The following is a 14987-nucleotide window of genomic DNA, read 5'->3' as shown; positions in this document are numbered from 1 at the left end:
AGAACAGACAGGGGGTGAGGGTGGAGGATGGTAAAGACAGAGAACAGACAGGGGGTGAGGGGGGAGGATGGTAAAGACAGAGAACAGATTGACAGGGGGTGAGGGGGGAGGATGGTAAAGACAGAGAACAGACTGGGGGTGAGGGGGGAGGACAGTAAAGGCAGAAAACAGAGTTACAGGGGTTAGGAGGGGGTGGTGGTAAACACAAAGAACAGGGCGGAGGTGGTAAAGACAGAGAACGGAGTGACGGTGTGAGGGGGGGGGTGACGGTTAAGTGAGAGAGCATAAGGTGTGTGTGTGGGGGGGGGTGGTGGTAAAGAGAGTGTCACAGGAGTTGAGGTTCAGATACTTGATACAAACTTCGATTTATTTTGTTCTGCTTTGTCACGTTAGCGCCTGTAACAAAATTGATGTAGTAATAATGTACACGTCAGTTTCCGTCTGTGTCTGTCTGTCTGTCTGTCTGTCTGTCTGTCTGTCTGTCTGTCTCTCTCTCTCTCTCTCTCTCTCTCTCTCTCTCTCTCTCTCTCTTCCTCCACATGCTCCTCCTCCTCCTCCTCCTCCTTCTGCTCTCTCTCAAGATTGTAGAGTTAAGTGTCCGAAACTGTTGGTAATATTATTGTGACTGCTTCATCTAAATACTTTGACTTACTGTACGCACCATAATGGCCTGTTGCAGCAGCAAAAACCTGTGCAGAAGAGATAAAGGACTGAGCAACGGCAACAGGAAACACGTTTGGTAGAGTTTTCCGTTCTGTGTCACAAGCGGCTATGATTCTCTGACCTGATGACCATTATTTTCCTGTTTTGCTTACGATCTTAACGGGTCACCGTGCCCTAACTCTATGCGTCATGCAATGAGACCACTGTGGTATATCCTGCTGGTCAAGTAAGAAGACAATGATCGCTTTCATATGTTATCCAGCGGCATTTCGTAAAGCTTTGATATTTTGACACTCATCAATTTGCGAATAGAAACCAAAGATCCTACATTTATAAGAAAGCCTATTACTTATTCGACTGTTTGATAAGGAGACCACAAAAAAATGGTGATGTCTGAAAAAATGTTTCGAACTGAATGTTTTGAAAGTACTTGGATATACTGATTTATAACACACAAAAAACGGTATGCTCAGGGGTGATATTTTAAATCACAAATGTCTAAATGGTATGCCTTATTCGTATATAAAACAAAACAAAGCAAACAAATAAAAAAAGGTTGCAAGTATACATTTATGTCTTTCTTGCAAGTATACATTTACATCTTGCAAATTCGTTTCTTGTGTGTGTGTGTGTGTGTGTGTGTGTGTGTGTGTGTGTGTGTGTGTGTGTGTGTGTGTGTGTGTGTGTGTGTGTGTGTGTGTGTGTGTGTGTGTGTGTGTGTGTGTGTGTGTGTGTGTGTGTGTGTGTGTGTGTGTGTGTGTGTGTGTGTGTGTGTGTGTGTGTGTGTGTGTGTGTGTGTGTGTGTGTGTGTGAATTTGACTAAAATTTGCAATTGTTAATCTGCCCTTGTGAAATCCTGCTTGATTTATTGGTATGACATCATTCTTTTCAGAACAGTGTGGGAGTACATTCAAATTTATTCTTTCTAAACACGAGATGGAAACGCTGCAGGTTTGTAGCTTTTTTTTCTTCTAAATATGTGTGTGTTTGTGTTTATGTGTGTGTGTGTGTGTGTGTGTGTGTGTGTGTGTGTGTGTGTGTGTGTGTGTGTGTGTGTGTCGTGTGTGTGTGTGTGTGTGTGTGTGTGTGTGTGTGTGTGTGTGTGTGTGTGTGTGTGTGTGTGTGTGTGTGTGTGTGTGTGTGTGTTTCCTTGGCTGGTTGATTTGGTCTCCTTTCACTCTGTTTTAAAATATTTTCATGTTCTAAGTGTCTTCTATGAAACTGATAATCTATTGTCAGTGCAATTTTGCATGCGAAAGGATGCAGAGACGTACAGATGAAGAAATGAGGAAGCATAACATGAAGAATATTCTAGATAATATGTGTCAGAAAAAGGTTACATCACAACAAACATCACGTGCGATAGGACATTGTGTAACATCTTTTTTGCTGTCATATTTATATAGAAAGTTGAATCATTTTGATGCTCTTCCCACCATCCATGAAATATTCGGTTCCAGTCATATTATATCATATTTATGCTTGAGATATATACATCGCCTACATTTCGTTGTTTGCAATTGATTCCGCATCCGATGTTGAATTTGATGTCGATGCACTGCGGTGATACATCTTATGTGAATTACAATGAATAGTTGGTAGGTTTGTGTGTGTGTGTGTGTGTGTGTGTGTGTGTGTGTGTGTGTGTGTGTGTGTGTGTGTGTGTGTGTGTGTGTGTGTGTAAGTGCGAATAATGTCATGAGCTGGGTGTGTGTGTGTGTGTGTGTGTGTGTGTGTGTGTGTGTGTGTGTGTGTGTGTGTGTGTGTGTGTGTGTGTGTGTGTGTGTGTGTGTGTGTGTGTGTGTGTGTGTGTGTGTGTGTGTGTGTGTGTGTGTGTGTGTGTGTGTGTGTGTGTTGGTGTGTGAAGTTTAGCATTTTTGGTAGGCGCACGCACACACAGCGGCATGTATGTTGTGAACGGTTTAAACTATGAAATGAAAGAACATTCTAGATAACAGGAAAAGGTTGCATCACAACTAACAACAAAGTATTTAAAAAATATCTAAAGTCGCGTTTTCACGCTCCCTACGCGAAGGTTTAGGTTGTTTCATTTCGATCTTATTCCCAATATCCACAATTGAAGAACAGGGTCAAATCTGGGTATCTACTTCTGGTTGAGTTATACACATTGCCATAACTTTGTTGTTTGTAATCGATTCCGATGCTGACTTTATTGTCTGTGCCATGCAGCGATCCGTGTCATAAGAAATGCCATAAACAGGTGTCAGTTTCAGTAATCACAGTGGATGTTTTTGCTGACATAGTCATCATTATCATGATCGTCGTTATCGTCGCCCTCTCTCTCACCCCCTCCCAGCAGCTCTCTCTCTCTCTCTCTCTCTCTCTCTCTCTCTCTTTCTCACTCTCTCACACACACTATTTCCCTCTGTCCCCCTCTCTCTCTCCTTCCCGCTTCTTGCCTGCATCCCTGCCCCCTCTCTCTGCCTCATCCTCTGTCACTCTCTGTCTCTCCTCTCATCCTCTCTCTCCCTCTCTCTCTTTCATTCTCTGTCTGTCTGACTGTCTTTCCCCTACTACTACTACTACTACTCTCTCTCTCTCTCTCTCTCTCTCCCTCTCTCTCTCACTCTTTCTCTCTGTCCCCCTCTCTCTCTCCTTCCCTCTTCTTGCCTGCACCCCTGTCCCCTATCTCTGCCTCATCCTCTGTCACTCTCTGTCTCTCCTCTCATCCTCTCTCTCCCTCTCTCTCTTTCATTCTCTGCCTGTCTGACTGTCTCTCTCCTCCCACTACTCTCTCTCTCCCTCTCTCTCTTTCTCTCTGTCCCCCTCTCTCTCTCCTTCCTCCTTCTCGCCTGCATCCCTGCTCCCTCTCTCTGCCTCATCCTCTGTTACTCTCTGTCTCTCCTCTCATTCTCTCTCTCCCTCTCTCTCTTTCATTCTCTCTCTGTCTGCCTGTATCTCTCCTCCTTCTCTCTCTCTCTCTCTCTCTCTCTCTCTCTCTCTCTCTCTCTCTCTCTCTCTCTCTCTCTCATACAGCCCATCACCGATTTTGGAAGTTCTCGTGTTCTGAGACGGCTGACAGAAATGAATACGTCTTAGAATGGATGATATATGTGTCGGAGGAAAATTCAAGAGCCGTGTGCTCCACGACACAGCATGCGAGTGTCACTCGAAACCTTTGTTGGTTGAATACGCCAGTAAGAAGTGAATACTTTTGTTGTGTGATAATAGCGAAACTCTGATTGGTTGAATGGACCAGTAGGAAGTAAGCACTTTTGCTGTTGTCTGATGATAGCGAAACGGTGATTGGCTGCATGCCGCGCCAGCAGGAAGTACCTTCCCTGACTTTATACTATCCGTCCCTCGTCAGTTCGTCCGTCGGTCTATGTGAGGGACTTTGGATACAACGCCTTTTCTTATCATGGATATGTGGAAAATTGTGTTGAGCCTGTGGCTGCTGTCTTCTGTTCCTCCCACACATGGTGAGTAGGACAGTGAGACGGGGGTCTGTATGTCTGTCTGTCTGTCTGTCTGTTTTCAGCTGACAGGACCTGACAGGAACAGCTACTGACTCAGTCACTCTGGTATTGGTTGTAATCAAAGACACGAACGCAAACCTCGGCGGAGTTGTGATAATGATGATAACACCAGCGATAAGAACAACAATGATAGTGATAACAATGGTGATGATGATGGTGATGTTGATCATGATCATGATAATATAATAATAATAATAATAATAATAATAATAATAATAATAATGATAACGCAGATTGATACTCATACCTCCCAGGCAGAATATTGTGCTGCGGTGTGTCATGTTGTGCTGTGCTGTGCTCTGTTATGCTGTGCTGTGCTGTGCTGTGCTGTGGTGTGCTGTGCTGTGCTGTGTTATGCAGTGTTGCACTGTGCTCTGTTATGTTGTGCTGTGCTGTGCTGTGCTGTGCTGTGTTATGCAGTGTTGCACTGTGCTCTGTTATGCTGTGCTGTGCTGTGTTGTGTTATGCTGTACTGTGCTGTGCTATGCTAGCATAGTGCTGTGTTATGTAGTGCTGTGCTGTGCTGTGCTGTGATGTGATGTGCTGTGTTGTGATGTGTTGTGTTGTGTTATGTTGTACTGTGCTGTGTTATGCTGTGCTGTGCTGTGTTATGTTGTGCTGTGCTGTGCTGTGCTGTGCTGTGCTGTGCTGTGATGTGATGTGCTGTGCTGTGTTGTGATGTGCTGTGTTGTGTTATGTTGTACTGTGCTGTGTCATGCTGTGCTATGTTATGTTCAGTTGTGCTGTGCTATGCTGTGCTGTAACTGAACTTATTGCATCGTATCGCATTATGTTGTGCCATCTATCATTTGTTACGACTAATTTCTAAGCGTGGAATGCAGGCTGATCTCCCTTGGGATTGTGCGTTACCACAGTGCAGCGCTATATTTTCTTCTTCTTCTTCTTCTTCTTCTTCTTCTTCTTCTTCTTCTTCTTCTTCTTCTTCTTCTTCTTCTTCTTCTTCTTCTTCTTCTTCTTTCTTCTTCTTATGTTTGAAAGTGTGTGTGTGTGTGTGTGTGTGTGTGTGTGTGTGTGTGTGTGTGTGTGTGTGTGTGTGTGTGTGTGTGTGTGTGGGGGTGGGGGTGGGGGGGGGGGTTACCATTACAGAGGAGTTTTCAACAGAATTGTGACAAGGACAGCCCTTTCGTTGCCATTTGCGCTAAGTGCATGCTGCACGCGAGACCTCTGTTTAGCGTCCCATTCGAAAGACTAGCACCCAGACCAACATTGTAGGTGTACTGGTTGCAGGAGAAAAAAAAACACCTCTCGGTCTGTACGGGAATTGACATTCGTGGACATTCGCTTCTAGGACAGGGGACACTGCCACTAAGCCACCGCTCGTGGCGTTCGCAGTTGGAAAGTTATAACAACTTCATACACTCTACACACCTTACCAGAATTATACACCCTACACTCCATACCAGAATTATACACTCTACACACCTTACCAGAATTATACACCCTACACACCTTGCCAGAATTATACACCCTACACTCCATACCAGAATTATACACCCTACACTCCTTACCAGAATTATACACTCTATACTCCTTACCAGAATTATACACCCTGCACACCTACCAGAATTATACACTCTACACACCTTACCAGAATTATACACCCTACACTCCATACCAGAATTATACACTCTATACTCCTTACTAGAATTATACACCCTACACACCTTACCAGAATTATACACCCTACACTCCTTACCAGAATTATACACCCTACACTCCATACCAGAATTATACACTCTATACTCCTTACCAGAATTATGCACCCTACACTCCTTACCAGAATTATACACCCTGCACACCTACCAGAATTATACACCTTACACACCTTACCAGAATTATACAACCTACACTCCATACCAGAATTATACACCATACTCTTTCCAGAATTTTGCACCCTACACTCCTTACCAGAATTATACACCCTATACTCCATACCAGAATTATACACACTACACTCTTACCAGAATGATACACCCTACACTCCATACCAGAATTATACACCATATCTTTCCAAAATTTTGCACCCTACACACCTTACCAGAATTATACACCTTACACACCTTACCAGAATTATACACCCTATACTCCATACCAGAATTATACACCCTACACTCCTTACCAGAATTATACACCCTACACTCCATACCAGAATTATACACCCTGCACACCTACCAGAATTATACACCTTACACACCTTACCAGAATTATACACCCTACCTTTCCAAAATTATGCACCCTACACTCCATACCAGAATTATACACCCTACACTCCTTACCAGAATTATGCACCCTGCACACCTACCAGAATTATACACCTTACACACCTTACCAGAATTATACACTCTACCTTTCCAAAATTCTGCACCCTACACACCTTACCAGAATTATACACCTTACACTCCATACCACAATTATACACCGTACACTCCTTGCCAGAATTATACACCGTACATTCCATACCAGAATTATACACCGTACACTCCTTACCAGAATTATACACTCTATACTCCTTGCCAGAATTATACAATTATAATTGTTGAATGTGACGGCGATACGTCGTCCATGTTTCACAGCAGTACAACAAGGTGGTCAGCACAACAGCTCTGTAGGTTTTGATTTTGGTGCTGAGCCTGATGCCTTTGTTGTTCCACAGCCTGTTGTTGAGTCTGCCAAAGGCGGAGCTGACCTTGGCAATGCGCAGCGTCACTTCTGCATCAAGGGCTCCATTGCTGCATAGGGTGCTGCCCAGGTAGCAAAACTTGTCGATGACTTGATCTCTATGTCATCGATCTTGATTGCAGGTTGGGGGAGGCACTGGCGTTCTATGAGCTAGCTGGTTGGTACATGGACTCTGTCTTATATACCCTACCTTACCAGAATTATACATCGTACACACCTTTCCAGAATTATACATCCGGCATACCTTACCAGACGTATACACCTTATCAACGTTATACACTCTACACACCTTACCAGAATTATACACCCTACACTCCATACCAGAATTATACACCCTACACTCCTTACCAGAATTATACACCCTGCACACCTACCAGAATTATACACCTTACACACCTTACCAAAATTATACAACCTACCTTTCCAAAATTATGCACCCTATACACCTTACCAGAATTATACACCCTACACACCTTACCAGAATCATACACTCTATGCACCATACCAGACTTATACACCCTACCTTACCAGAATTATACATCCTACACACCTTTCCAGAATTATACATCCTACCTTACCAGAATTATACACTCTACACTCCATACCAGAATTATACACCCTAAACACCTTACCAGAATTATACACCCTACCTTACAAGAATTATACACCCTACCTTGCCAGAATTATACACTCTACACTCCATACCAGAATTATACACTCTAAACACCTTACCAGAATTATACACCCTACCTTTCCAGAATTATACACTCTACACTCCATACCAGAATTATAATCCTATTTACCTTACCAGAATCATACACCCTACACACCTTACCAAACCCTACACACCTTATCAAATTTAGATACTCTACACACCTTACCAGAATTATACACCTTACCAAAGTTATACACCCTACACACCTTACCAGAATTATACACCTTACCAGCGTTATACACTTCTTCTTTTTCCTCATTCACCTCCCATTAGATGAGCAGCCCGGTGTCCTCGATGAAGGCTGCCGTCCGTCGCAGCTCCTCTAGGGTGCCGTACAGTTTGGCTTTCACTGCTGTCAGTGTTGGCCAGTACTTCCTCCTGGATGCTGCATGCGTCCTACAGTCTTGAAGGATGTGGTCGGTTGTCATTGGTCCGTAACCACAAGGGCACTCTCCACTCTGGCCAATGCCAAATTTTGCGTGCATGTGGTGGAGCAGGCGGTTGTGTCCAGTCCTCAAGCGGAAGATCTTGACCTGTTCCCGTCGTTCCAGCAAATGGAATCTGTCTTCTGGGTTATATTTGGGGTGCTGGAGGCGCCACTTTATTCCTTACTGTGCCTTGATGATTGTCTTGCTTTCATCGTATGACACCAGTTTGTTGGCCTGCTCCTTCTGTGTACCGTCTTTTGACAGAATGTCCGCTTCTTCGTTGCCTCTGACGCCACAGTGTGCTGGTACCCATTGTATCACCACTTTCTCCACTCTGGCACTCAGGGCAACAAGGGCTGAAGTGAGATGGTTCTGTTCTTTGCAGCAAGAGTTCTTGAGGGCTTGGAGCACGGAGAGAGCGTCTGAGAACACTACCACCTGCCCTGTTGTTCTTGTTATACACCTTTACACACCTTACCAAGTGATCTTCCTTCGTGACCCTCTTTCTGAGGTCATTTATGTAGTCAATGAAATCGATTTAGAACTTCGTTGGTTTGGGTGTGTTTTTTTTTGTGTTTTTTTTTCGTATTCGTCTCAGAGGCCTTAATTCTATAAGAGCAATTACTATTTATGATTTATGCTTTGGCGTTGTTGTTTTTGTTGGTTTGTTTGTAATTTGTCATACATTATGATTATATTTATGGACCTTGCAAAAAATGTATTCGAAGACTTTCACCTATATTTGCAAAGGACCCATCTTATTTCAATACATCTATTACATTGCAGACACTTACTCCCGTTCTGTCGTTAAAATATATTAACTTTGTTCTTGATTTTGAATATTTCTGTGAAAAATACAGCCTGTGGGCATTCGTGAATGGAACATTTCTTCCCCGTACTATAGTTGGGTAGTTTTTTTTTTTTTTTTTTTTTTTTTTTTTTTTTTTTAAGCTCAGTGGTCCTCTTTATGTTATCATCCTGTGAATGCTCATCATTTAGCTCTTCCGACATTGCACGTGGGGGGTTCTCTATAGCGGTGGTATAGTGGTAAAACCTCCTAGGTGGGAACTCGAGTTTCCCGAGTTCGTTTCCGTCATGGACCGGGATGTCGTGTCTTGATTTTTTTTGTTTTTTTTTGTTTTTTTAAAGTTTTTGTTTGTTTTGTTTGTTTGGTTTTTGTTGTTGTTGTAGTTTGTTTGTTTTTTGTTGTTGCTGTAGTTTGTTTTTTTTTGTTTGTTTTTTTCGTTGTTGGTTTTTTTTTCACCAAAAAAATACTGGACACTTTCCTGATCCATGTAATGAGCAATTGTCAAAGTCAATAACAGCCAGGCTGTTCCCAGAATAACAGTGCGTGTATGCAGATCCACAACACGCGCTGAACAGTATCGCGATCTTCTCTACAAAAGGAACAACTGTCTTCATTCACAACGCCCACGTGAATTAACACGACATCTGATGAAAAAATATGTTCTGTGTATAATTTGAATTTGGAACCCTTTCGGGGGCGGGAGCTGGGGGCGGGGGGACTGGGCGTGGGAGACAGTACTTTTTTGCTTGATACATTCAGTAACTCTTCTCAACCTGAAGTCCTGGTTTGTAGTTCTAGAGAATTAGCAAAATCCGTGTGGTTGCTTGACAAAAAAAACAAAAAAAAAAACAAAAAAACAAAAACTTTACTTTGTTGAAGGTAAAACCCGGATTGAAGACTGCACCAGCATGAAGGAACCGTACTGGTTCCACGGCCCTAACGGCGTCAAGCTATGCCACAACCTGGGTCTCCGAAACAAAGGGGTCGGATTACCCCAGTGTTCAGATCCAGACCATGGCATTGTGATGAATGATCTGGAGATCGCTCCTCTGTCCATTCACTCCGAATGCGGTCTCTCGCCGTCCAATGGAACTTTTCTGGACGCACGGTGTCTCCGGGAGGCGGTGGACAACGTGACTCAATTCGATGCTGCCGTATTCGATCTCTTGGAGAAGGTCAGCGGCAAAAATATGATTAGATACGAGACGGTGGATCGAATTTCGTTTACTACGTTTTCGTCTTCCCGGGGAAATGTGCAGGTGAAGGAGGATTCTTCGGCGTTTGTGGCTTTCAACAAATGGTGTGAACCTGGTAAGTGATGGGTAAAAGTGAAAAGGGCGGGGAAGAGACGTGGAGGGGGTGAAATGAAGGGGGAAGGGATGGGGGAAAGGGATAGGTTTGTGTGAGGGGTACTCTGCGACCGGGGTGTGTGTGTGTGTGTGTGTGTGTGCGTGTGTGCGTGTGTGTGTGTGTGTGTGTGTGTGTGTGTGTGTGTTCTTCAGTTTAACGTCTATTCTCTAGAAGTGTTATTCGACGGGGGTGTGTGTGTGTGTGTGTGTGTGTCCGACTCAGAATTGTTTTATTTGTCGCAAAACTCATCAAAGGAATTATGAACATTAAAACTAAAGGCAACAAGCAAAAATAACAATCACAGCATAAAATATGAGTGCATGCACGTCAGTGTGTGAAGTTGCAAAATAGTCGGTTCTCAATCGCGAATAATGAAAATTCACACACACACACACACACACACACACACACACACACACACACACACACACACACACACACAGAATATATATATATATATATATATATATATATATATATATATATATATATATATATATATATATCTTAAAGCACACGCTGTCCAATCGTATTTTTTTTCTTCTTGAATTCCAGAAGAAAAAGGGTTCTGTGTTGACAGTTTGTCTGCATTTTTTTTTCAACTGACAGTCGTCATAGAACTACAGCATCCTTCAGTGTGGCGCCGAGCCAACAGTTGCCAGGTGTTGCCATCCATTGATATATATATATATATATATAGAGAGAGAGAGAGAGAGAGAGGGAGAGGAGAGAGAGAGAGAGAGAGAGGAGGTCAGGTCAGGGGCATAACTACTGGTACCATGCAACCCAGTACTACATGCCGCATGTGAAGTCTCCCAACGACGGACCAGGCGCAGGAGGAAACCACTCCCAACGGCTGTGAAGGCGGAAGAGGATGACCATAGGGCAGGGGGTGGGGGTGTGGGGGGACTATTATCCTTGGCTGGAAGTCCTCCAAGGAGACGGAACTCCGAAGAAAAAGCCTGCGCCTGCCGAGGCCGACCTACACGTGGCAGTATCTGCACCTGTGGGACTGTGAGCGTCGGTAGGTGAGAGAGTGGGGAAGGGACTGCACAACTCCTCTTCACTTAAAAAAACCCAAAAAACAAGTCACCTGTGCTGGTCAGGCAACCAGGTTAATGTCGGAACGACAAGCTAGCTCTGCAACACCCAGCCATATGAGGACACACACCGACAGATAAGCCTGCCTGCCTACTCATCCGTCGGTCCGACGGGAGACGCCATCATCATGCATATACATATACATATGATAAATACAAGTGCAGGTGTCTTCGTTTTGCATAAAACGCAAACAAAACAAAACAAAAAAACCAGAAAGTCTTAGCCTTACATTCAACCTTTAAATGCAATTGACGTTTGGCGTGTTGCGGTGCTTGTTAAAATATCTTCTTCTTTTTCTTTTCAATAAAACTTCATCAGTCCGCATGAAAAGCGTATGTGCATCTGAAGGCTTTTCGCTCACACAACACTTTCCCTGCACATAGCCGAGACTGACACACACATGAACATGACAATGGACCGGCCGGAAGGTCAGAAAGTAAAATGTGTCAATCTGAATGAAAAAACAAAAACAACAACAAAAAAACAAAAAAAAAAACAACAACAACAAACAAACAAACAAAAAACAAACAAACATGAAAGTCACGAAACACATCAGGTGAATGTTTCATACAGCGAAATGAAATAACGTGCATTTAAGAAACACTATTTCCGATTACGAAACGCGACAAGAAATTCATCATGATACATTGTCAAACGACAGTTCTTGTACTGAGAGTTATGTTTTGATTTGAGATGTACATTAAGTAAGATCAATTCCAAAACAAAATCCCACTCAAAATTAATCAATAGGAAATTCTTTAAAAGAACAGGAGCAGTATTTGAAATATAATATTCTAACAAGTACATAAAACATCCACTTGAATAAGCACTTAAGACCTGCAGCTGTAAACATAACATTCACACACAAAAAAAGCAAGCAAGAAAAAGGCAAAAGAGAAATCCATAGTTTAATAGTTTAATATGGACCCCACCCACTCACCCTTCACAAACTTGGCCATCCACCTCCACATGGATTATATCTTGTGTTGTTATTGCGTGTTTGTGTGTGTGTGTGTGTGTGTGTGTGTGTGTGTGTGTGTGTGTGTGTGTGTGTGTGTGTGTGTGTGTGTGTGTGTGTGTGTGTGTGTGTGCAGTTCGTCCGGCAACCCAGGGTAGGATAAATAATCTGGTAAAGATATGCAGCAATATGCAAGTCACAAGCGTGGCACAGGCCTACTTGGTTTTGGACAAGGCGGACCATGGTCAGGTGACCCACTCCCCTTCCCTCTGTCGGTGCACTCTCCGCTCCACCCACACCCTGGACATACACAGTCTTGACATCCGCTTACAGGACGTCACCAGCCGCGTCTGTCATTCTGGCGTCAGTTTGAGGGTACGTAAAGGAGGGGGCTGGGTTGGGGTGGAAGTGGATCGAATGTGTGTGTGTCGGGGGAGGGGGGGGGGGAGGGGAGTATGTGTGTGTGTGTGTGTGTCGTGGGGGGTGGGGGGGTATGTGTGTATATGTGTGTGTGTGTGTGTGTCGTGGTGGGTGGGGGGGTATGTTTGTGTGTGTGTGTGTGTGTGTGTGTGTGTGAAGGAAAATTAGGCATACGTCACCTTCATGCATGAACTTAAGCCTCAGACGCTGACCCCATTTCATCACGATCACGCCTTTTCATTCATCGTGTTTTATGGAACAGGCGCGGAGGTTGACGGCGGAGGATTGTGTGTGTGTGTGTGGGGGGGGGGGGGGGGGGGGGGGGGGGGGGGGGTGAGTGTTCCTTTACATGTGTCAATCTGCGATTGTGTTTTTATCACAGATTCGCTTCCAGAACGGGACGACTACAGAGTTGATGTGTGAGGGCCTGGCCGCCCGCTATGGAGGAGAACTGCTGTACAGCGGACTGCAGGAGGTCACCATTGACCTTGTAGTCTCTGCCGGCGCCTTTCCCAGCGCTGTGTGGATGTTGGCTCGCGGTGAGGTGGCCGCCACACACCTGTGTTCTGCAAGGCCTTGCGTTGCGACGCGTTGCTTTGATACGATGAGGAAGGTGGTAGAATGGTTCACACGCTCAGCTGCCAATACAGAGAGTCCGTGGGGGGTGTGGGTTCGAATCCCGCTCTCACCCATTTCTCCTAAGTTTGATGGAAAATCAAACTGAGCGTCTAGTCTTTCGGATGAGACGATAAACCGAGGTCCCGTGTGCAGCACGCACTTGGCGCAGTGAAAAAAAAAAAAAAAAAAAAAGAAGAAGCCATGGCAACGACAGTGTTGTCCTCTGGCAAAATTATGTAAAAAGAAATCCACTCTGATAGGTACACAAATATATAAGTATGCACTGAAAGCCTGACAAGCGAGTTGGGTTATGCTGCTGTCAGGCATCTCTAGCAGATGTGGTGTAGCGTATATGAATTTGTCCGAACGCAGTGACGCCTCTTTGAGGAAGGGAAACTGAAACTGAAACTGTTTTGATACATTGTGTGCATCGTGTTGTGTGTTGTTGTGTTGTGTTTTAGTGAGTTGTGCGGTGTCGTGTTGTGCTGTGGTCTGTTTTGGTGTGATGTGCTATTGTGTTTAGTGTGGTGTGGTGTGGTGTAGTATGGCATGGTGTAGTTTGGTGTGGTGTAGTTTGGTGTGGTGTGATGTGGCGTAGTGTGGTGTGGTGTGTCGTGTTGTTACGTGATGTGATGCGACGTGGTGTGACGTGGTGCGGTATAACACAGTGTGGTGTAACATGGTGTGATGTGATATGATTTGACGTTGTGTTATGTTATGTGGCGTGACGTGCTGTTGTGTGATGTGACGTGGTGTGGTGTTATTAATGCGGTGTGATGTCATGTGACGTGACGTGACGTAGTGTGGTGTTGAGTGATGTGACGTGGTGTGGTTTGGTGCGGTGCATCGGGGTGTAATAAGACTTGGTGTGACGCCGTGTGGTGTGGTGTAGTGTGACGTGGTATTTTGTGATGTGACATGATGTGGTGTAGTGTGAAGTGGTATTTTGCAATGTGAAGTAGTGTGGTGTAACGTGGTGTGATGTGATGTTGTGTGGTGTGAAATGGCGTTATGTGGTGTGGTGTGGTGCTGTGTGACGTGGTATGATGTAATGTGACATGTTGTGGTGTTGTGTGGTGTGACATGATGTTATGTGGTGTGGTGTGGCGTGACGTGGTATGATGTGATGTGACGTGATATGATTTGATGTTATGTGGTGTGGTGTGACTTAGTATGATGTGATGTGACGTGGTGTAATTTGGTGTTATGTGGAGTGGTGTGACGTGGTATGGTGTGATATGACGTGGTATGTTGTGTTGTTGATTGGAGTGAATGACGTTATGTAGTGTGGTGTGGTGTGACGTGATATGATGTGATGTGACGTGGTGTGATTTGGTGTTATGTGGTGTGGTGTGACGTGGTATGTTGTGATGTGACGTGGTGTGTTGTGATGTTGTGTGGTGTGACATGACGTCGCGCATTATGTGGTGTAGTGTGGTGTGACGTGGTATGATGTGGTGTGACATGGTTTGATTTTGTGTTATGTGGTGTGGTGTGACGTGGTATGTTGTGACGTGGTGTGTTGTGGTGTTGTGTGGTGTGACATGACGTCGCGCATTATGTGGTGTGGTGTGGTGTGACGTGATATGATGTGGTGTGACGTGGTGTGATTTGGTGTTATGTGGTGTGGTGTGACGTAGTATGATGTGATGTGGTGTGCTGTGGTGTTGTGTGGTGTTACATGACGTCGCGCATTATGTGGTGTAGTGTGGTGTGACGTGATATG

At 44.4% G+C, this 14987-nt stretch overlaps 1 protein-coding gene across 2 annotated transcripts in view; it reads left to right on the top strand.

Annotated features, from left to right (window-relative positions):
* Positions 1-3969: 3969 nt before the first annotated feature.
* LOC143289985 (uncharacterized) overlaps positions 3970-14987 on the top strand; it is a 29142-nt gene continuing 18124 nt past the window's right edge. For both annotated transcript variants that reach the window (XM_076599279.1, XM_076599278.1), the window contains exons 1-4: positions 3970-4106; positions 9694-10125; positions 12360-12598; positions 13026-13182. In XM_076599279.1, the coding sequence (XP_076455394.1) occupies positions 4046-4106; positions 9694-10125; positions 12360-12598; positions 13026-13182 (889 nt within the window). In that variant the 5' untranslated portion in view covers positions 3970-4045. The remainder of the gene's footprint in view (positions 4107-9693; positions 10126-12359; positions 12599-13025; positions 13183-14987) is intronic.

The sequence above is a fragment of the Babylonia areolata genome, chromosome 14 (assembly GCF_041734735.1).
Source record: "Babylonia areolata isolate BAREFJ2019XMU chromosome 14, ASM4173473v1, whole genome shotgun sequence".
Lineage (NCBI taxonomy): Eukaryota > Metazoa > Mollusca > Gastropoda > Neogastropoda > Buccinidae > Babylonia > Babylonia areolata.
This window is presented reverse-complemented; position numbering and strand designations above follow the sequence as displayed.